This window comes from Xiphophorus couchianus, chromosome 24 (genome assembly GCF_001444195.1).
Source record: "Xiphophorus couchianus chromosome 24, X_couchianus-1.0, whole genome shotgun sequence".
In the NCBI taxonomy this organism is placed as follows: Eukaryota; Metazoa; Chordata; class Actinopteri; order Cyprinodontiformes; family Poeciliidae; genus Xiphophorus; species Xiphophorus couchianus.
The window spans coordinates 14,882,934-14,907,205 of record NC_040251.1 but is presented as its reverse complement, the minus strand read 5'-3'; the positions used below and the strand labels follow the sequence as shown (position 1 = coordinate 14,907,205).

General features: G+C 39.2%; 1 protein-coding gene and 1 long non-coding RNA gene across 2 annotated transcripts in view; one reads left to right on the top strand and one right to left on the bottom strand.

Annotated features, from left to right (window-relative positions):
- Positions 1-24,272, top strand: part of LOC114141234 (uncharacterized) — a 50,479-nt gene that overhangs the window by 936 nt on the left and 25,271 nt on the right. The gene's annotated exons all lie outside the window — the stretch shown is intronic.
- LOC114141233 (gamma-aminobutyric acid receptor subunit gamma-3-like) overlaps positions 12,418-24,272 on the bottom strand; it is an 86,799-nt gene continuing 74,944 nt past the window's right edge. Inside the window, exons 9-10 of the mRNA XM_028011720.1 lie at positions 20,285-20,481; positions 12,418-16,965 (exon numbers count right to left, since the gene is read on the bottom strand). Coding sequence (XP_027867521.1) covers positions 16,684-16,965; positions 20,285-20,481 — 479 coding nt within the window. The 3' untranslated portion in view covers positions 12,418-16,683. The remainder of the gene's footprint in view (positions 16,966-20,284; positions 20,482-24,272) is intronic.

The following is a 24,272-nucleotide window of genomic DNA, read 5'->3' as shown; positions in this document are numbered from 1 at the left end:
AATCCTGTCAGCATTCATTTAGATACAAATTTGCTGGAGTTGTGTGAAGGATTTACTTTAATGGGTCTTAGTGTTGTGATTTCTTGGTTTTCTGTGTGTTGAACCTGCTCAGTATTCCCAATGCTCTCATCTGTCTTCACTCTGGCGTCATCTCTCCCAGTGTGTGTGTGTGTGTGTGTGTGGCACCAGGGGTTCACAGTTATTCCTCAGATCCTCTGCTGTGTTATGACTTGAGCTCACTGTGCTGTATTTGATTGGAAAGGTCTTGAGGAGCCAGACTTTGTTACAGTTTTTAATCTGTTTGGCTTTAGAAGCTGTATGAAGGTTTTGCTTTCCTGTTTCATTTTCATTCCAGTTCTTTTATATGCCAGTTTTCAGAAAAATCTCCTGGCACTGTCCTTTGATTTCTGAGCTCTTAAAAAAGATGGTCATACTCAGGTGAGGGCACAGAGTTTTTGTAACACTGGGCACCAAATTGCGAGCAGTTTGTTGAAAAGACACTTTCTAAAGAATTAAATTCTTCAGTCTTTTAAGGTTTAGGAAATTACTTTTGAATATAAGCTGATTATTATTAATAATAATAATAATAAAAAACTACCACTCCAGTACCCAAAATTTAGAAAACATCCTAAGTTTGATCGTCCTCAGAAGACAGTACTGACACTTTCTTAGTCTCCAGGAAGCTTTCTAAATCCCCCATCTTGAAGTTTTTGAGGATTTGTTAAATATTTAATCTGTGTGAAATTATATTAGTATTAATAATTTTGCCTGTGGAGACCAGAGCAGTGGCGGCACACGTTTCTTTTGAGGTAACGATGGTTGACAGGAGGATCCATCTCCACCTGCTTCTGTAGCAACTATTCTGCTCCTCTGACTCAGTTGAAACGACAGCTGCTCTTCCTTGTTCTAACATTTCCACTGAGCTCATTAAAGAAATATATAGCCGCTCATTTTGTCGCCAGGCTGAAACTAAACCGGCAAACGAGTTTTTGTTTTATTTTAATTCATTTCCATCTGATCTCTCCCCGTAGCAACCGTCGAATCTGTGCAAACTGCGTCGTAAAAACAGCAGCAGTAAAAAATTGAGAATAACCAGATTTGTGCTGGTCTCAACTTGTGGCCTCGTATCCGCTTTAAGAGAGAAGATCTGTCTTTGAAGAGCTTCTAAAAGTGCTCAAGCAATTTTGTAAGAGCTTGTAAAAACACTTGTTGAATTCAATCATTTCGAAGGTTTGATCTGAAAAAATAGTTTCTCTTAAGTGTTAGAGTAGTTTAAGAAAAAGGAAAAACATGAGAAAAATCTATCCTTTAAACAATTACCTCCAAAACAAATTAAAAACAAGAAAGTATTTCTACAACGAGAGTCCTTGTTGGAATGATTTTTGTAAAATAAAATTTAAAAAAATATCCAAGGATTCCTTTCTTGGATTATGGACAGGACACTTGAGTAATGCCAAGAATCAAATGAGCTCTTCTGTTCCTAGCAGAAAGTTTTGACCTTTGCCATACGTCATCGGTTTCATCTCCCGTCGCACCATTTGAAATGCAGTGAGTGTTAAAATATTCAACGTTCAAACAATCTCCTCGGAGAAATCACTTATCAGCCTTGGAATATAAAGCAGGAACAAACGTATTTAATTATTATTATATTTTTAATCTTCATTATTTCTTAACGTCCATGGCTGCAGGTTTTGATGGATGGCTGTTTAGTAAAGTGCAGTGGAACCGGGTTCGGCCCGGTTCTCCGTCTCGCTCTGCGTTAATCAGCGGTGCTCTCCGTCCCTCGGCTCCCACATGGTCAGAGATTTCACTTAGGAACAAAGTGACTGTTTGACACACAGGTCACTCAGTGTTCAGTCATAGACTGTGGGAAAAATGTTTTTTTTTTTCATACGCCGAATAAAACGAAGCATCAGTGCTTTTGTTAATCACTGTCTGAAAAAGAAATCAGACCAAACATTTGCAGGTTTGGCTCAGATCATTTCTATTTGCTAAGTGCTTGAAAGACTTTTTAAACTTCATTCAAGTTCAGAAGTTTTCATAGATTTCCGCTCACTTCGTAGCACTGCTTTTAAACTATGACTTGGTTTGAACTTTTCTGCTATCTTGGCAAATGTTTCTCACTTCATAGTGTAGCTGAGTGAAGTTCTTCATCATCAGTTGAAGACGTAGAAACCTTGTTGTATGTAAACGTTTGAAGAAATAATAAAAACTGTTTTACCAGTTTTCTCGTTCTGGCGTTTCACAAATGGAAACAATTGTGGAAATCCAGATTATTTTGAAAAGGAGAAACATTTAGTCTGACTTTAATGTCTGAGGTGAGTGAGAAAAGTTTGTGTTTAAACCAAAAAGATTCCACTTTCTGCTGCGTCCAGGATTAGAAACGTTATTGTGAACTGGGAGCAGCTGCCCAGCACAGCCTGGGAGTCTGGAGTCGTCTGTGAATGATGGATGTGAGGGGCGCCTGTGCAGCAGCGTTTGATTGATGGAGCATGCCGTCAAGGTAACAGCGGGGTGTTGACGAGGTGTGTCAACAACAATGAATTTTGTTGCCATTAAATAGCGCAGGTGATTCTTCAGCCTTTAGCAGGAGGGATTTTGTACAAACTCAATCTCTAATGAATCTCTTTTTAATTTTTTTACACTCCTGATGGCTCTCTTGAGATGTAATAAGCCACTGCAGAATGACCTGAAATCTACAGTGTTTGCTTTGTCACTCACATCGGCCTGGGTTTGATGTGGTAGATCTGAAGATCAGCTGCCACATTATCCCAGTGATTTGTAACTGACAGCTGCTCTTCAGTGGAGGAGGACGGCTCTAGTGACAGAGGTGAACATTTGACCTGCATCAGGTTTATGTCGCCGCTTGACCAGCCAACTCTCTTCGTTGACTGACGCAAATGAGAGGGCGTCATGTTGATGGTCCAGAGTCGTGTCTATTATTTTCCTACTCAGACTGGAAGCATATTAAAGCTGAGTTGTTGGTTTTTGATCTACAAAGATTAAATACACTGTACTTAATTTTTAGTCACTCTATAAGACAAAATCTAACATTTTCTTATAATAAAACCATAAACTTACTGTTTTGCTATTGAGATCTTATGTGAAAGACCAACATAAAGTGACGCAAAATTCAGATTTAGAAGAAAAAAGTAAAAAAAAAAAAATTTCCTGAGAATTTCTTAAAGACAAATCTGACAGCTTTACTTTGATACTCTGAAATAAAAGCCAGTTTATTGTATAATAATGACATTTTCAGCTATTTAGAGAAGAAATATGGTTAAAAATGTCAGTGCATAGCTTCTACTTTTGCACTGTGAGGCACTGAACCTGAAAACTGTAGAAATAAGTTGAAACTTAATATATAACTTGGACTGCAAGTCCAGTTCAGCAACATCACAAGCATTTTATTTGTCCTTTTCCCAATTTTTTCAGATGAGTCCAATTCATCTTTTATTTCATTGGAGATTTTTTCCCCCATTATAAACTATTTTCATTTTATTATCTCAGCTTCATACCCTGACCTTACCGTGACCTTTGATAAAGAACACAAAAATAAAACATAGAAAAAAACCTCAATAAATAGAAAACTAAACTGAAACAAACAGATTTGGGCTCAGATTTTTTCCTGCTTAGTTTCTCCTGAGGACAGTGAGTCTCGTTTACTCTGTCCATATGTTGTGTTGCCTGCTATAATTCGAGGTGCTTTGACTTGTAACTTCTCAGAATAATGCTGCCCACTGCAGAGGTCTTGAGAAGAGAAACTCACCTCAGACTGATTAAAGCGTCTCTCTGATCTCAGATGATTTTGGATGACATTCTCAGCGTCTGATAACTGATAAATGTGTTTGAGTGAAACCATCGGAGCGTTGCTGTGCTGTGAATAAATGTTCCCAAGGAGCTGAACCATAAATCCAAATACAAACTCATAAAACCATTATTTAAATGTTTGCCATTTATTAAAAAAAGCAATATAAATCCGTTTTATTTGAAAGCTTCTTCTATATTATTTCCAACCTTTGCATCTGGAGATGACGATAGACTGTTAAACTTTCTACTTTCGGGAAGTCATTGTTGAAAACCTGACCATGCAAAGAAAATGTGTGCACGTCATCCTGAACAAACCACGCCATCATGGTGCAACACGGTGGTGGCAGTGTCATGCTTTTGAGCTGATGTGAGGAAATGCAGGATGATCCTGGAGGCTGCAGAGTGGAGGTTTGTCTTCCAGCAGGATCACCAGAGCAAAATTTAAATCGAAATGCATTCAAGGGTTTGAACGGCCTATCCAAAGTCCAGGCCCAACTCCAATGAACAAAAAAAGATGGCAAAAAAACCCCCACTCCTAAAAACTTGCTGCTCTAATTGTAGTGAAAGGGCTGAGTTTAAATGCACGCCACACTTTTCAGATAAAAAAACAAAAACAAATCCAGGCTTATTTTCCCGTCTTCCTCGTTTACTCTCTGCTCTGTGTTGGTCTATCACTTAAAAACATCGAGGTGTGTGTTATTTGCACTTTATATTCAACATATGTTACTGATTTCACTTGCATAGAGAGCAAAAGGACTTTCCTCATCGTGTGAATGATTTTCTCCTGTCCTTATCTTACCTCCGTATTGGTTGTGTTTTCTTCCCACTCGCTCTACCTGCTGAAGGTGTGATGGTAAGAGACAAACACCTGCTCGCTCGCAGCTTAGCGAAGCGCCGGCAGCATGAATACGGCAGAGTTCACCGGGAAATGACACGCATCTGGAAAGACTGCCACCTCCAAAGTGCCATGTGCAGCTCCAGAGTCATTGGCTCCAAAAGCTCCAGAAAGAGGCGCGGAGGGTGGAGAACGTTTTGGGTTGATTGTCTTGAGGATTACCACCTGCTCTGAGATGTACACAACATATGGCAGGTTGATGTGGATCTCATGGGGAGGTGTAGGTTTTCCTTTTCTGTCTTTTTAGAGGGTTTGACATTCGTAGTGAAGCAAGGGCAGAAAGAGTGGAGAGAAGAAATGGATGAATACCCATCTGATTGGGTTATAAATACTCTCAACGGGGTCGCTGCCTCATAAAGATTATCTGTAGCAAACAGTGCATGTTTGTGGATGGGTGTGTGTGTGTGTGTGAAAGCCAAAGTGTGCATTCAGGAGATTTTCATCCGGAGTGTGTTCTCCTCGCAGGGATGAATCCTGAATATTTTATCTGACTCCAGCTCAAAATGAGAGAAAGAGAGAGAAAGACAAAAAGACCCAGTTCGACTTGTTGTCGTCTACGATTGCACCGTCTCACGTCCAATATAGGATTCCTTTTTTTTTTTTTTCTTTCATTGTTGTCGCTGCAATTATGCAATCATGTGCTTGAAATGGAGGCGTTTAAAGAGCGAGCGGATCAATTGCTTTTTCAGCCCGGCTTTAAATGCAGGAGCGCTGCAACGCCGAGATTGCTGGCAGAAGAAGAGCTGCGGTGCAGAGTTCATGCTGTGGAGGGTTTTAGGTTAATGTCAGCTGAACCCCTGCTGTCATAAAACCAATTCTTAATGCAGTTTTCACTCACAGTGCATACTTTATCACCAGTTCAGAAATGTAATGGACTGGGATTCATCTTCTGGACCAAATGAAGATGAAATGCTGTTGAAATGTGTTATTTTTTTGGGAATTGTAGATGTTTTATTCAACCTTTAAGGGCATAGAAACCTGCAAACATAGAGATATGTTTTCATTCTGGTTCATCTTCCTCACGTTCTGCCTGGCATTTATTCTTGCAGCTCGTCTTCGTCGCCACTTCTCATTGGTCTTCACTCGGCTCGACTAGAAGTTCTGAAAGTGGTTTAGAACGAGCAACAATTTATTCTGTAAATGGAGGAAAATGTCAGGCAGTGATGAGCAAATAAGACGGGTTCAGTTCACAGCAACGCAAAACAAAGCTGTGATGAATGACACGCTCGCCAAACATTATATATACCTACAAACAAAATGTGCTGCTGCCATGGCGATGCTTTAATACTCATTGTCGCATCAAAATAATTTTGTTTTTCAAAATGGGGCATTTTGTCCAATTTCATTTATTCAGTTTGTAAATAAACTGCTAAATGATTTTCTTCTAAAATGATCACTTACAAAAAAGTTTGCAACTATTTTTTATATCGAACTGCACACACAGATAAATAGTGTGCAGAATGTGTGATTTTTCAAAGTGTATTCATGTGTTTTTTTTCTGCTCTCTGTAACTTTCAGTAAACAAACAAAACAGAACAAAGATCCTGGGAGTGTGTAGGGATGAGATTAAACGTCTGATAGCGACAGCAGGAAGTCCCTCATGACCTTTCAGTTTCCTGTCCAGTGATTTTTGTCTTTTTCCTGTTGAGTTAATCTTTGCCAAGTTGGTACAACTGGGGATACAATAAGAGGGCAGAATTTGCGCTGCGTTCCACACACAACTCATCTTCCACTGAATGAGCTTTTTGTGGACGGCTAACGGCTCTGAAGGCGTTTCTGTTCAGGTGTTTCACAGTCAGAGTTTTCCCAGTTAGTACATTTAAAACTCTGATGACAAGCAGAATTAAACTTCCCTTTTTATTAAGTCAGAAATAAAATATTCCAGATAGGTTTCAGGCTGGACCACATTCTAGCTTCTGCTGCCCCCGATTCTCCGTCTTTGTGTTTTGTTCGTCCTCTCCTGAATCCAGCGCGATCTCGTTCTCTGTATTTTTCAAAGTTTGTCGTTTTGCAGCTCTTTGTTTGAATTGAGGGGAACAACCCGCGACCTCAGGGCCGGAGGGTAAACTGGCATTATACTCGACTGGGTACAGGACATTTCTAAAGCCGTTTTTCTGTGAGAGCGTAGCAGGAGCCATGGATGATACGAGGTCATGGAGCGAGACTTTATTTCCTTTTACCTCTGGAGCTGTATGTGTACTTTTCTTTTCCAAGGTTTGCCCTACCTTTTACTGAAAATGTGGCTAAAACTTTTCGCTAAAGTAGGGCACTAATCAGTTTCCTTTTCAATGTGATGCTTTTTAATCCTTCTTGTGGACAGCCAGCGGGGAAGCATTTTTAATCCTGACTTTTGGGAAACACTTGAGCGCGTTATTACCCTATAAATTGTGTCGCTTGCATCTCGAACAGTTTAAATCACAATCAGTTGTGTTGGAATGAGGAGAAGGGCGGCGGCGGCGGTGGCAGCTGGTGCGTGTGATGACTTCCACTCATTTTCTCCCTCGCAGGATCCAGAAAGGCTAACAAAGCTGTCGCAGATGTTTGGACGACTCTTCCTCATTTCTTTTCATGACTCGGCTGTAATGACTTCGCTGGCCAATGGAGACCCCCTGAGCTGCTGTTTTCTACAAATAATCAAACTGAGGATGTGCCAACACACACTTTAAAGAGCAAAACACTGGCTGCACTTCAAAGGAAAATGAGGGAACAATTTGCTCTGACTTTATTGGCTGCAGTTAAACTTGACAGCCGTTGAGTTACTGGTTCTGTTTGTTTCACACTGAATCAACTTCATTTATAAGTTTCTTGATATTTGTCTTCAGTTATTACAATTATTTACATTGCACTGCTGAATTTGAGAATAACCAATTTGATTATTACATATGAGGACTTTAAAGTTGTTTCATTCTTGAATTTCAGTTTTGAAATTCATGGGTTGGACAGCAAAGGGCCTCATTTTGGACACAAATATTTAAGAGTATTTGATTCATCTTAAACAGTTTAAGTAAAGATTTAAAATTACATTCAGTCTTAACAATCTTATCAACTGTAAGAAGGTTTACTTCAGTAGTTGCACTTCCATTGACCTTAAAATTGAGGAGATTGAAATTATGAAAATAAATTTGGTTTATGGAAACACCAATTTTGAAAAAACTCACGTATTTCAATAAAGTTTTTCAGCTGTAGTAAGTGTATTTAGCAAAACTGCAATGGAAACACTTTTTCACATGAGTTCTTATCAACAACCGAATGGTACCACTAACAGAAAAGATGGAAAAGACGACAGAAGGTTTAATATTAGGCTCCAAAATTAGAATAAATTCAGCGAACTCAGTAATTTCTTGTTCTTCAAAGACGATGTCTAGTTCGAGTTGCATTTTTTTGTAACATACCAGAGAATATGTTCTGATGTTGAAAATGACTCTTTTTTTTTAATACTATTATTTAATCTCTGACTCCATAAGTCTAAAGCTCAACCATGATCCGTTTCTGGAATGTGACACACAAACTGGAATCAGACAGACAGGATGGAAACAAGATAAATGAGCCTTTTTTAATCAAACTGTATGAATCTAAAACTAGTGGGTTAATTGCTCTCCTTAGCGATAAAGTTTGCCAACACTAGTGACCGTATCGGGTCAGGGCTGCTGCCTCGCATATTTTCTACATATAATTTGCTGGTGCAGTGAAGCGCAAAATCCTGACAGATAAACAAAACTGAGCACAAGCTGCAGGAGACGGACGGAGCAGCAGGAACGTTTTCAGAGCAGTCAGGAAGAAAAGGAAATCTGTTAGCCATGTTTTAAGATGTAAAGGTCAGAGGGTCACATTTACAGGGTTCTTTACTTTCTGTATTAATTTGGATACTAAAAATATTAAAGTATGAATGTACTTGGAGAAGAACAGCAACAACCTTGCAGTAACTTTAGGATTCCAATGTCATTCTGACTTAAAGTTGAGCTTTCAGTTGTTTTGGACTGAAGAAAAAAAAGCCAGAGATGTGATATGAAATGTTTTATTATCCAGTGATTAGTCTGTGTGTGTTTGAGATGGTGATGCCTCCATGCAGCCCTGGCTTAAATTCCTCCTCGTGCCTCAGAACCCAAATTATTTGGCCCCCTCTTTATCGCCGTGGTGCTGAAAGCAGCATCCATATTCATTAAAAACATTAAAATCCTCTCTGCATGTCCACCAAACAGCCAGATGCCGACAGAAACCAGCTGGTGAACATAGCGGCGCCATCAGCAGCTGAAGGATGGCGGATATTTCCCCCTTAATAGGAAAGTAAATATTGGACTCCCCTCCATGCTGTGGTGGCGGATGAATCCTAATGCTGCTCTGGTTTTCACTGGAATTATGAATCCAGATAACTTTGGTTTCCTGATTCTCCTCCAGAGAAAAAGTGTTTGCCTCCTTCCAGATTCCTGTTTCTGCTCTTTTGCCACAATCGAACGTTTTAGATGAACTGAATGTTGACGAGGTGATTTGGGTAAATATTCCAGTTTTTAAATGATTTATTAAAAAATAATAATAATTAAAGGTGTGCTGTGCTTCAGGATGTGTAACTCTTTCCAGACTGATAGATGACGGTCACTTTGCTTCACATGAAGAGTTGTTGGATCTTGTAGCCAAAAAAGTTTTTTTCTTCACACTCAAATATCTTGTTAGTATTTCTCTGATTTCACCTTTTGACCAAAGACACAATTGTTTTGCTCAACTTTTTATGTCACTGAATGAATTAATATTAAACAAACTTTTTATACATTTGTTTTGAAACATTTAAATGTTACAAAAAAGGATTACGAAGAACCTAAAGTGGACAAATACTTTTTTGTATATGCATATGTCAGAGAAAAGCTCATTTCAGTCTGATTTCCCCTGAGGTCCCATTTGTTTCTGTGGCCACGGAGACAGGATTCGCTTTTAATGAAGTCTTCAGCGTGGCGACTGGACAGACGGAGACTCTGAACAAACCGCCGGGGCTTTTTAAAATTTTTTTACCTCTGTTGTCTCGTAAACATTTCTGCCTTTGGCCTAAAATCACACAAAGTTGGCCAGCGGACAGATTTCCCTCGAGTGTCCATTAATAAAAAGGCGGCCCTGCTGCTCCGCAGAGCGAGCCGTTTGTGCATGTGGCACCAGCTCTCATTTCTCCGTCCAATTTGCAGATGTAATGAAAGCGGCGCATTACACTTTCATTTTTAAACACCTCTGAATATTAGATCGCTTCGTCTCTACATATAAACTTTGCTTTTATGCACAAACACAGCACCCTCTCTATCTACATGACTGTATTGAACTGGGCTTTGGATGGAACTAATGTTAATTCTCAGTGACAACTTTACCGCTTAGCCTCTATTAACGATTAAATACTCGCCGCTCAGCTAAAAGTCGCTTTATTCTGGTGAAACCCTCTGGCATTTGCCACCCAAACAATCCATCTTTGATGTTTCTTTTTCCCTCCAAAGACTATTTCAGTATCAGACGGAGAAAATGAGTCACAGGAAGTAGACCAGGACAGAGCCGTCAGTCCAATGAGTGAAAACATTCTTGATGCTGTCATGTTGATTATTTTAGAGATGTCTGAACCAAAACGCTAGAATGCTCACATGAAAATTAAATTAATATTAGAGGAACTCTTAATCTAGATAACTTGCCGTGTTTTATCAGTTTTCATTTAGAAATCGGACTAAAATGAAGCAACAGGTTGTTCTAAACCTCCATGTGGAGAAAGGATGATGTGCATGTTGTTTCCGTCAGAGTTCAGAGTAAACATTATTTCTAGTTTAGGCAGAAAAATCAATAAAATCTTCCGTATCTTTGGAACAACTTTTCAAATTGGCATGCAAAGCAATTATGCGTCTTGTCTGGTGCTGAACTGAGAGAAAATGAAAGTCTGTAAAGAAGAAAACGAAAAAGCGAAGCCAGTAGGCGACGTGTCTGAGAGCAGATGATCTGTGATGATGAAACCTGATATTTCTAACCTTGAGACTAAGAGGAGATGGAGGGGAAGCTGTTTTGTTTGCAAAGTCTGACTGAAAGGCACCAGACATTCAAACCAGAATCTCTCTCACTGCAATGTGAACTTATTAGTGGATATGTTGGTTCTGACAGGAAATGGATGCAACATATTTTATACTGATGGTGTTTCTACTCTAGTTTTACTCAATATTTTAAAGGTCTATAGTGCAGTGAGGACTTTTGAAAGATCCCATCTGTGTGGTCATCTGACTTGCAATGCAAATTATTTAAAAGTCATACAAGGTGATCTTAGAGGAACTATTTATCTAAATGACTCACGAGGTGAAACATGAAAAATCACCAGTGAATGTATAAAACACTTATTCTCCCCGCATAAATGTAACCCCTGTTCCAGAGATTTAGTTGTGAAGAGTCCAAAATCTATTCTCCAAAGGGACGACTCACCATATTGTCTTTAAGTCCTGCATTCATAAAGGGAATCACTGCGCCAGCGACATGCTGTAAGCCAGCCATGTTTCCATCTGAGCGCATAATTCGAGTCCCTCCAGGTTTATGAGACTCAGCTCACTACAGCAGGAATTAAAGCCTCGGTTTCTGCGGCACAGTGGCTTCCCCTCCATATCAAACGCCTTCATAGGCTCCTTCCCTGCTTCTGCGTAGGTGGCAGCAGCTTCCTCCGGTGCCAAGGAAGCTCGACTGCTTCCACCCCGCAACTCCTCTCCTTTCTCTCTCTCTCTCTCTCTGCATGCTGTTGGGGAAAACTAGGTCACTAAAGTGAGGTGAAAGCAATGATGTGCTCATGCATCTGTCACTGGATATTAGTGGCGTCATTGTTATTAGGCAGACAGACAGACAGCCAGAGGACGGTTGTAAATCACTGTATTTATTGTGGATGGATTAATTGAACTTTTCCAGCAGAACATTGGATTAGTGGTACTTCTAGACAACAGAAGCAAACATCCAGTCTTTAAATGATGACCTTTCAAAGGGCCCAGAGGTCAGTGGAATGACACTGTTGTCAAGCTCCTATGTCTTGGTAAAGAGTTAGTTTTATGAAGATATTCACACTAGAAATTGGAGCAAAACTACTTTAAGATTTAGTATTTTTGCAGTCAAGGAGAAATTGTACCTCATGGTTGTATGTTTGTGATGTCATTGGTTGAGAAACCCTCCATTAGGCTGTTCCATAACGATGCACTGGTGCACATTAATGGTGATAACTCACCAGTTTCTCTCACAATGTGACCCTGACTTGGTTTCTTGTGTAAGTTAAAACGTCTCATTGGACTAGAGCACGGTCTTCCAAATATTAGCTAGATTGCTTGTGATAAACTGCTAGCTGGAGTTCATGTTGTTTTCCATTAAGAATAGCTATTCTCTGTCTGATGAAGAGTATAGAACATAAATAGACAGGAAAACAGGAAGCCCCCCAAAAACAGAACTTGGTCCAAAAAATCTTGATGGGGAAACATTGAACATTCTTTGACTACAACAGAAGTAAACCATATGATTTTTGCTGCTGATTTCGTATAAAAACTATTCTCTTAGCATGCAAGTTTGGCTGTGCGTCCAGATATTTAGGGATGTGAATTCAACAGGTGAAAGTCATTATCAGAAGGAAAAGCTCATCAAGTTGGAATCAGCTGTAAAATTAGATGTTCAGGTAAAGTGTCTTTCTCAACTCAAACTTTTCTCTCAAGGTTTAATTTTTAGACAAAAACACTTCAGTGTCACACTTGACCAAAACATTATTTATTTATATAAGCAAGATACTACACAATAGAAAAGATGCTTAATTTCACCCAAGATCCTATTTTCATAAAAGCTTCCTCTGGGAGGGCTGATCCAAGACCAGTGTGGCTCATTGGCGCTGTGCTCCCTGCCCCGCCCTCCCGTGGTCTCCCTGACGATCACGAGCAAATTGCTTTGTGGAAGGGGGAAAACCCCCCCCAGTAATACGTGATTTTCTGCCACTTCCATGGGACCGACTCTGCAGCTCTGACACAAGCAGACCTTAATGGGGGCGACGAGGTCTGGTGGAAAAGGCGGCCGCTGGAGCCACTTCATTAAGCTGACTAGGGCTGATCTTGGATTAGCGCTCAGACTCCACAGAGCTTTTACAAACACAGGTTCCTGTCGCTTGATACAGACAAGGTGTTGTTCATTGAGACGTAGAAAATAGTGATTTCTTTTGTTTTATTGAAGTATCTCAACAGACTAAGACACTTATAAAGTGTAGTAGAAATACCAGAGGTGAGGAGGGTTTACTGCGGTGTTGGCCAAGCTCTGGTTAGTTCAGTCAGTTCTAAGGAGATGAATATGCTGAATACTAATGAAATGCCACTGTCTCATGAGTTAATCTGTAAATCAGCATAATAGTAATGGCCCACAGTGTAACAGCCCCTCTGCTGTTCATCTAGCAACTCTCAAAGCGGGTTTATTTTCCATTACAAGTCTCTGGACAGGACACAAATGGGTATGGAGGCTTTATGAATATGTAAGCCCCACTAAAAATAAACTAATTTACGCGGCACGAACTGACTGAACTGTAACCAGACCGACTCCAGCCTTGCTACTGACCTAACATACATTCCATAACTGTATGAAAATAGAAACATTAATTATATATGTTTCACAGAAAAGCTTCGAATACCGGTGAAAGTGTGTTGGTGCGGGGAGGAGGACAGAAAAGAGGAGCCGATTATTCTATGAAGCCAAAAAAACCCGCAAGAAACGCCATAGAACAGTCAACAAAACTATAAAGGGGTTCCAGATCTCACTGGCACCGTCCGCTTGTTTGCCTGAACGTTTGGGTCCGTACACAAACATATGGCGCCGGGTTTTATTTGTTTGAGGAGGGAACGGAGAGACTCCATCAAGAGCCATCAGCAAACATCCTGTATCATCCATTTCCAGCTCTGCCCTGTGCACCATGTGAACGTGGAGCATCATATAGGAGCTAATCATTTCAAATTGGTGAACTTGGCTAGCTCATGAGCAGCACAGGGTCTCTCATGTTTGCATTTGTGTTGGGATGACGACTATTAGCATCCTTCAAAGCCAGTTTCCACCGTTTGCAGGCGCGATGGCAGCTTATGGGCTTTTTAAATAAATAGTTTGACATTTTGTCGGGGAGATCTGTGTTGCTGCCGAGGTTTAGAGAAGAAAACCAGTGTAATATTTCGGTGGCAAAGGTTAAGCTACAAAAAGTCATTCTCATTCTTGCGGCGTCTAAGAGTGACATTTGTCAAAGCCACTGCTGCCTCTGAGGGACTCCAAGGGCTCTTGGGGTTTCTTGTGTCACACATGGGCAATATTAGACACCTACACTCACTGGCCACTTTATTAGATACACCCTACTAGTATGGATTGAATTGGTTAATCATTTGTGGCACAGATTCAACAAGGAGTTTGAAAACTTTTCTGAGATTTTGGTCATTTTTATAAGACAGTTGTTGGATGTTTTTCGGAATAAGATCCTTGATGGAAATACAAGTGCAGTAACCGAATTTTATCTTGAAGAATGGAGCTTTTGTTTGATCCTGGTGGAAAGAGGCGTCAACAGGTACACTGTTGTTAAATGTTGCTTACTTTATACATTGGTACATACACAGAACAGGATTTTTATATTGTCTACAGTAAATATCCAGATTTTCACTACGAGCTTCTATTTTCAGCACCAGGAATCAGATTTGGTTGTCATAAATTTGCTTCTTTCTTCCTTGCTAATTTTATTTACTTGAGAAATGCATCCAGTGCATGCAACCATTACACAAAGCTATTTATGTGTTGTTTCTGGCTGAGGAAGTTGCAGGGAAGCAAGCAACACCATCAGAAAGCATTTATTACCAGAACCTTCTACTATCTCAGTGAACCCATGAAAAAAGCTGACGTGTTGTATTTATTTTAGGAAATTAAAATCTAATTCTTGTTGCTAGCCATTGTCTTTCAACTCCTTCATAATGGAACCATTTTCAAACCAAAAATGTTTGGCCAGTAAGAACTAACATGTTTAAGGGTAGGTTGTGTTTTTTATTGTTGTAGTAGTTTGACCTTAAAACTCAATTTCCTTCAGATTCTCTCATATTATTAGATCATAGATGCTGATTTTACCTGAGGCAAGAAAAGCCTGCAGGGCTTTAGACTTTATACTGGGTTCTACAAGATATTAAGTCATCTAAATAGTTTTTTAACCCTTTCTAAACAAATAAATGTCAATTATCTTCTCTGTTCTTTCATATCTTTAGGTAGGAGAATAATGGGTGGCTTTTTCAGATCAGCTGCCCAACTTAATGTTGCAAAATAGGTTCTATTTAGATATTTATTTAGCCAAATCTAAAACAATAGTATAAAAAGCATAAACTGAAGAAATCAGCGATGCGGCAGACACTTTTTCTAGGCACAGACTTTTTAGTAAATCAAATAGGTTTCAAAATATGAATTCCTTACTCAAAGTTCACCTCACCTCTTGCTAAAGACTACTAAATTTATTCCAATTTTACTTCACAGCGTTCTGACCATTTGTGTGAAGTTAGCTGTTTGGTTAGCTTTGGTAAAGCTTCTTTAAATGTTAATCCCCATGGTAAGATTCAGCTAAAAGGTTTCAGGCTCAGTCAGAGCTAGTTACTAAACCTAATGTCTAAACCTTGGTCCAATGGTAGTAAGTAGTCTAATACTTTTCTTTAAAAGTTCAAGTTTAATCACAGTTCACTTGGCACACAGTTCCCATAAAACGTGGCAAAAAATATTAGCTTCACCTTCGTTCTAGACATTGAAGTTCACAACCATCGCACAGAAAAAAATACCTTTACCATTGATACTCATAATGTGTCACTGTAAATAGGCAATCAAATTACCAGAAGAAGCAAAAGGTTATGTGAGGAATATTATAATAAATTACCAGATTCTCTGATTGTCTTTTGTAGATGAAAGATTTTCCTAATCTAGTAATTTATCTTATTTGTGAATTTCTGGAGTGTGTAAGTGTTGAAATGAAGATTCCTTTCAGGAGTAGAGCTAGATCCATAACACAACATATGGAAATGTAGAAGTTGAGCTTTTATAAAGTTATCCATACTCCTGAACACAGCTGAAAAACAACTGACAAACAAAAATCTCCCAAAATATCAAACTTTTCATTTACAAAGAGACTGGGAAATTAAAAATGACAGTAAAAAATCTAAATAAGCATATTTAATAGAGTAACTAAATATCTGCTCTGAATGAAAGCGCTCCTATAGCTAAGCTTATTTGTGTATTTAAACATACATAAAATGCCCCTGGCTGGGATTTGTAAGTTTAGTTTGGTTGGTATACATTTGTTGTGTAAGAATGTTGTAAACTGCGTCCCGTGGTCGTAAAACATCAGTAACAACAGGCTGCCGACTCGTATTAAACAGCTAACTGATGTGTTGGTGTTGCTGTAAACTCATGTCCAGCTTTATAAGAAAAGAGAGATGTTACCATAGGAAAAGAACTAATTCTAGCATAGAAATAAAACTAAGCTGCTACAAAATAAAAGCAATAACTTTGGACATGTCCATTTGTGAAAAACTGTGATCCAGGTTGGTTTCATCAGTAGATGGACAGCTCAGCATGCGGCCTTGTGACTTATGAGGTGACAAAGAAAAATGGAGGGAACTCTGAAGCCGCATACTGTGTTGCCGCACCCTTTCCAGAGAAGGCACTATGGGTGCTTGGCTATCTCGATGTCCAAGATCAGCTTTGCAACCCTGTCCCCGAACTTCTCTCAAGTCACAGTTTGGTTTCCTCAGAGTTATAACATCGGTCTTTCCATCCTGACAGAGAAGTAAAGCCATTTTTAAAAATCCTGGCCATCAAAATATCATCCTTGAAGAAGTGTGTCTGTAAAAACTTCCCATAATGCAGATCCAGCTAATTTCCTCCACTACTTGGTTGAGACCTCACGTCTTCAGTCGCGGTGGGAAACGATGAGAGCTGTTCCAGCAGGGTCCAAAGATGGCCGCCCGATCAGACTAGAGGTAGAGGTAGCTGACCCAGTAGACTATGTTAAAAAGCAAGAAGGAGGTGGGGAAAAACACCCTGGAGTAGGAATCCAGCTCCCGGATGTTGAGGTGGATCCGTCCTTTCCTCCAGCCGCCTTCTTTACACTCTTCAAAGCAGCAGAAGAAGCTCTTGCAGTCTTTTCCGTCCAGGCACTCGTACAGGCAGTTGTCATCATAGTCGTGCCAGAACAAAGAGTTGCCCATTGGCATCATGGCTCGAGGTGTGCGACCCATGTTGAAGGATGAGTAGGCCTGCAAAAAAAATTGAATAGTATCACTTCTAAGAATCCATTGACAAGATAAGTAACTCGCATCATATTAGAGCTGGACTTAATTTAATATTAAAGGATCCTTTTAAAGTACGACAAGGCAAAACTGTACAATTTGTTAACCTGGATTTAGCTTAACTATATTTTAATGGTCAAAGATACAAAAGCAAACAAAAAATCTATTGATTGTGCAGCACGACACTATAAATTTTACCTTTTGCAATAAATTTTGCAACAATGTCATTACAAATAGTCTTTTTTTTCTGAAAGTGAATTTCTTGAACAATTTAAAATAAAACCTTTGATTGTCTGCTTTAACAAGCTTTACATTCACTGCATGAGCAACTAATTAAAACAAGACAGGATACGATGACTGCAAAAATCATTTTTGCCAAAATTCTTTTAAACATATGGCCTCGTACAGCTGCCAAACAGACGATTCTCAACTTGTCTTAATTGAGCTACGGAAAAATTGCTGGAAATAATATTTCCTAGTGGTCCACTGTGTTTAATCAAATCCACAGTTAGAGCAGCCATCAACCAGGAAGTGTTGGAGAACTTAATGCTTTCTTCTGGTGACAAGTTTTATGGAGGTGTTGATTTTTATTTCCCAGCAGGACGTGTCACCTGCCCACACACACACACACACACACACACACCCCCACACACACACACACCCCATGCCACTTGCTTTAATACTAACGGTGTTACTGTGCTTGATTGACCAGCAATCTAGCCTGACCTGAACCCCAGAGAACCAGATGAAGATGTGAAACACTAGACTGAACATCAGAGCTCAGCTCAGCTGCACAGTAAACACCTGAACTAATTCACACTATATAGTACAAAGACACGCTTTCTGCATTAAATAGTTTCTCATCAGTCTTGGTAATTGTAGCTTTTGCGTTTCCAAAGCCACAAACCATAAGGATCACAATGAGTTGAAATAAACGGTTGACAAATTCCTGTGAGCAATGAATCTAGAATACAACCTTTACTCTCTGAGCTGCACTTGAACCTTGTTGTTGTTTTCTATCTTGAGAAGAGCCTGTAGTTTGTGGACAAATGAACTGAGTTTATGAAAACAAATCCTTGACACATGATTGTTGTTTCATGCAATCAATGCACCAAATAGACAAATATTCTTTTTAGATGATAAAAAAAAAAACATTCCCACCACAAACCATCAATAAAACTGATCCATTACAGAAATACAATTTCACATTCAAAGCTTTCTTTTTAGAAGCTCAAAATGAAGTAGAAACAGAAAATCAAAAGTCAAATTGCTGCTTTATAAATCCTGCACCGACTGTACTTAAAAGGTTTAGAACAGGAAATATGAGGTGGGACTTGAGATGTATTTTAAAACCCTTTCCTTCTCCGGTCAGGGACGAGTGACATGTGGTGGAGAATTGATTGAGTGGGCACTGAAAAGATGCCCATGAGGGGGATGAGGTGGGAGCAGCTTCCCAATGCAGGATCGGCCAAAACCCAGAAGAGGGTGGCTGAATAAAAGGCAACTTAATTGTTCGGTCCAAGCTGACAGTGGCTTTAGCCCTGAGACACATTGAGCAGAACTCCTCCACATGAGGAGGAAATAATGAATAGGGAGCGGATCTGGAGAGAGGAAGAGATGACAGCAGCGGCGGCGGCGGCTGACTCAGTTCGAGTGCGTGTGTGCCGCCGACATTAAGGCACTCGCGGCAGGTACAGCCTTGGAGGACGCCCACGCACAGCATGAGGGGCGAAGACTGGAGAGGAAATGTTTTTTAACTGAGCACAGGTGTTCATAAAGACGTGTCAGATTCCTGGGAAGTGAGCTGGATGTACAGACAGACGCTGCATCATACGGATGGAATTGATATCTGTTTTTGAAAGAGTGATGTCTAGCAGAAGACATTATTAGCAAGGCCTCAGGAGCAGTTTTTGCAGCCTCAAAAAGGTTGTTCATAGATGATGGATGGTGCTGCTACAAATGGTAGATCACATGGGAAGGGAACAGATCAAACCAGACATTTACGCTTTAAAGTCTAAACTCTACTGCTTTAGGTCAGTTACCAAATTATTTGTTTGCTAAATGCCACAATAATAATACAGAGAATACATCAGATTTATTTTGTAATGTCTTCACAATCAAAAGTTTACATACATGATCAGTGTTTGGTAGTATTGCCTTTGAACTGTATGACTTTGATCAAACTGTTTGGCTTTCCTTGCATCATTTGCTCGAGTTCTGGTCCATTTCTGACAGAACTGGTAGAACTCAGTTGCCACAGCAAAACGTTAACTTGTCCTTAAGTCGCTTTGTAGCCACTTTGGCTGTATGCTTAGGATTATGGTCAGTTTGTGTACAAGTTTTTGCTTCCTGACTCTTTACATGTTGCTTTAACAAGTCTTCCAAATGGTCAATGATCTTAATCATATAGACAAATTTGCTGCAAAGTGGCTTAAGGACAACAAAGTCAATCTTCTGAAGTATCTAATGTTTCTGTGAACAAGGCAGCCAAACTTGTACTAGTTCTATCAGGAGGAAATTCAGCAATCATTGCTTGAAGCTTGCGGGAGGAGGAAATGTATGTAAACTTCTGACATTTAGCAAAGAAAATGAATTCTAGTCCCAAATGACCTAAAACATAAGTTTCTGATTCAGTGTCAGATGGCAGAAGAAAATAAAGGTTGTCTTTTTATAGTATGTAAATATCTAGCTTCAACTGCATGTTGATGAAGTTTCTCCCCTTCTTTTGTTATGTTTAGCAGTATTTGATGCACACTATGGATGATCACACAGATATCTTAGAGTCCTAATCGCCCCTTGAAGTTGCTATGGCAGCCACGAAAGCAATGTTTTGCGATATTTGATTAAAGTCCGTACTGTTTGTCATGTTAATTATCTTCATTAAAATTCCAGTGACTTCCCTTTCCCCCCACGCAGGCACACAATATGGTTAGGGGTTGTTATGTCTGCACTCTGTATCTCTCTGTAGTTGCTTTCTTTGTGTTTTTGATACTGTTTGTAGTAGTTTCCCTTTGGTTCCCCTGTTCTGTTGCCTTTTTCTGTCCCTTTGTAGCTGCTTAGTGTCTGTTAGTGGACATCTTGTTTCCCTTTGAGGTCTGGTGATTGACAAGGCAACAGCAGATAAGAGCATCAGTCAGACTAGTTTAGTAATGTCACTATTTGGAAACATTACAGGAATATTTAAATGGAAGGCACTGATGCATGCTTCAAAAGCTGATGTGGCTCTGCACAAAGAGTCTTGTTTGTAGCAGATATCAGAAAGTATCATTGTACAACACTGACTTACCATTCGCTGCATCTTGGGAGGCGGTCTGCGTATACTGTAGGAGTAATAATTGAGCATTGCGTACTCAATCATGGCGGCAAAGACGAACAGGAAGCAGACGGTGACGAACAGGTCCATGGCCGTCACATAGGACACTCTGGGTAGGGAGTTTCTGGCCACTGTGCTCAGGGTGGTCATGGTCAGCACTGTAGTGATGCCTGCAAAGAAGCAAATACACAACCTCTACTTAGCAGCTATGAGGTGAACTGTGATACTTTGTAAAAGTGTTGACCGTCTTCCTATTTTGCCACGTTGGAAAAGTTAAGCGTAGGTATGTTTTGATACACTTCTTTGAATTTAAACATGAACAAAATCTGATTCTATTAAAGTCTTAAGCAGGAACTTAAATGCTGACCTCTCTTATTTTTACAAAAGATTTTGAAACCAGAGTATTATTTCCTTTTTCGATCATGCTCTAATTTGTGATGGCCTATTAAGATTAAAACATTAAAATGTGTGTGGTTGCAATGTTGAAAAGTTCATGAGTAATTATGCCAGCTGCAAATGATGTCAGATTAAGTAACGCGTGGAAAGATGTTAATCACCATTAATAATGTGTATTCTGGGCAGATGTTTCCACACCTGAATTGTCTTCATCAGATGGGATATCTTGTCTAAGTGCAGCAGCCGAGATCCAGAAACATCTACCAATTCTTTTAACATTTATTGCTGCTTTATAATCTCACACTGGGAATTATGAGATTAGGAAAACAAAAACATATACATTTTTTGGAAAAGAAAAATCTCCAGCTCCACATTTACTAACATCAATTACTATGAAAAAAATATGCAAAGAAAAGTATTTTAAATAATTTTTTAAAAGATAAACTTAATTCCTCCATTTTTTCTTGGTGAACCACTTGGATCCTGTAAAATCTTCAGATTGATTTGTGGTCGTTTTTTCTTGCAACCAACAGCACAATGCTTAAATCAACAATCAAAGTCAGACAGTCAGCTGGGCAACATCACAATACAACCAAATCCTGAAACAGCCTCCTCATTTTTCTCTGAAGAGCCTCAAAAGGTGCCGGTTCCACTTAGCGAGTTTTACTTTTTGAACTGAAATGCTAAAATTACGTTTTTTGTGAAACATTTTTTTTCAAAATGTACCCATAGATTTTAGTGTTGAAATCTTACCACTAGATGTCACTATAACCAATACTCTTGACCTTTAAAGTTCTGATATACAGTTATATTTATTGCTTGTAATATTCAGTAATAAAAATAATAATAAACAGTCAGTGTTTCAGTAATTACAGGTCAGTGGTATGTTGGGAGTCACTGAAACATTAGTGAATTGCTAAAGAAATCCCTCTCCAGAGTATCTGCTTGAAAGGAAATCAGTTGTTTCAAAGGGATAAAAGCAGTGACAGGAACGACGTCCATATTTACTCCTGTGACACTCGTCACTTTTGGAAGCTCACAATCTTTCCCTCCCTTCATTGTCTTCCTGCCACGTCTCCACTCTCCCTCCCTCTCTCCATCTCTCCTCTTGCTCTCTTTCACCCTCATCCCTTACATGTCTTTCATGGCGGTGTGTGTGTGCCACTGTTTTTGCCTTTCGTTTCCATAGAGACGAGTTGCTCCTTTCTATTTCGAGCCACCTCTTCTCGTCTAGACTTGTCTTTTTTTTCTCTCTCCTGACTAATTATGTTTAAGTAAGCAACCTGGTAAATGTACAACCTTCTTCTCAGATGCTTCATCGTCTCAGATCCAACTGCAGTTCTCCACAAAATCATCACTGAAACAAAACTTAGCCTCACATGCCTTCACTGTCTGCCGGCTGTCTCCTTCTTTAAATCAGGGTCAGAAGTTTTTTTTTGTTCACTTTAGGTTAATTCAGTAGAAACTGCCACTACATGATACCATAGCAACCGAGTGATTCCTGCCTGTGCAAGCGATATGAAACACTCTCGCATCTATAGTCAAAGCAAGAGCTGACACACGGAAGTGAGAAAAGCTGCGTTGCATATGGCTGCAAAAAGCAAGCATGCGACAGAGAGAAACAACAGTTTGATTCCAGCAACAGGAAAGAACAGGTTCTCTGTTTTTCAATCAAACGACTGTGTGTCTCCAAAGTCCACAGATCCTGCTGTCCCTGCAGTGAATGTAGGGGAATAATTCGACTGGAGATTGTAAAATGATGCCACTAGTTTCGAATGCCAGACGCTGACCTTTGTTTAGTGTCCAGGTGTACAGCTGGGAGACCAGACCACACACTTTCTATAAATAGTGCAGAGGAGAACCAGCTAAGCCGGGTCACAACACTGCAAATGTTCTCAATTTTCTCTTGTAGAAAGAACTACATGATGTTTTACTTTAGAATAACTTGGTGTTGAGGTCAAAGCGTGGAGAACGTCTGGTTTTTAAATCTTTAAATGCTGTTTAAGCTACAATTTAATGCTCCATCTGCTCTCTTACTGCAATTGATTATTTTCTTTATTTTATTTGCCACTTTTGAAGTTTCCTCAAATAGTTTTTTTTGGATGTTCAGTTCAACTACCAATTGAGAAATGTTTCAATATATTTATTATCTAAATATAAAAGGTATTAAAACTTGATTTGCACACCAGGCTTTGAAAATACAGGATGGAGGAAAAATTTAGACTAATTTGTAAAACTTGATCTACAGTGGCTTAAATTTCTTAGAAATTATTTATATCCAAAAGACACTAATGTTTAATAGTTTAATGTTTAATTAATAGAAATTAAGTTGAAAATGTGTAACATTGCTAGTATATTTTTAATAATCTAATATTTATTGGTCAGGGTCGCCAGTGGCAACAGCATAATAAGTAGGATTAAAACAGTTGGTGTTATTGAAATTAATATGCATGTTATTTCAAAGGCAATTAAACCTTGATTTGCTAAAGCCAGTTAAAAATGTGAAGGTTTCCGGGACACAAACATTCAGATAACTAACAGGATAATTGGTACAAGAACTGGAGCTAAAACATGAAGTTTCCATTGAAAATATATTTTTAACTTTTAAAGCTGGTGAATAATCCACATTATCTCAGCTCAGAATGAATTTAGCATCTATTTATCATTATGTAGTTGAAATATTTACACAGCCTGAGTTTTGGATACAGATCACACTAATGTGAGTGTATATGTTTGGTCTGGAGTTATGATGCACTCGTATCTATACAGCAGGAAAAGCAGTGCACCAAGCATGATACACTCTGCAACAAGCTCCTTGTTTGTTTATTGTAATTATGCTGATGTTTTCATATTAATGTGCTGGTGATTAAGGTTAAAATGCAACCATTGGCTACTCCAATCTGATCTGATTAAGTGTGTTTTGTACACACTTTAGCGGCTGTGGCTTCAAACCACGTCCCATTCACATAATCAGTCCGACGGCCCTGCAGGAGCGCCCTCTGACCAAAGAGCCACTTTACCGCCTGAAGCGTAATTTGTTTTCTCAGTCGTGTAATATATGGTGGTCAGAGTGCTCCTCTGAACTGCTTAAACTATGGTTTTTAATTTTTTACCTCAGTCAAACTTTGTGGTCAAATATATTGTTTTTTTTAGAGAACCATACAGCAGTTTTAAGCATGATAAATTCTGAGGTTTTGTCAATTTATGCACTAAAATTTCAGTGTTTTTTTAATTGCAATTTTATCTTGATACACACATTTGAGGACAAGGAAAACTACACATGGTTTGGAATGGAAATAAGCTTTAAAATGTGATGTGCATTTGTAGTTAAGGTCCCTTTACACTGATGCCCCAAAATAAAATCCAGGACAACATTTTGTTTGCAGTTTGCTACATTAGATCTGAGCTCTTGGCCAAAAGAGACCAAAATTTAACTTTAGGTCTAGTCAAAGTTCAGAAATAAATCCAACTGTGACTGTGGGGCAAGACTTAAAAACTGATTTTCTAAGAAGTTATAATTTCCTACCACTTCACAGTTATGCACCCCCTGTTAGCTTTGATTTGA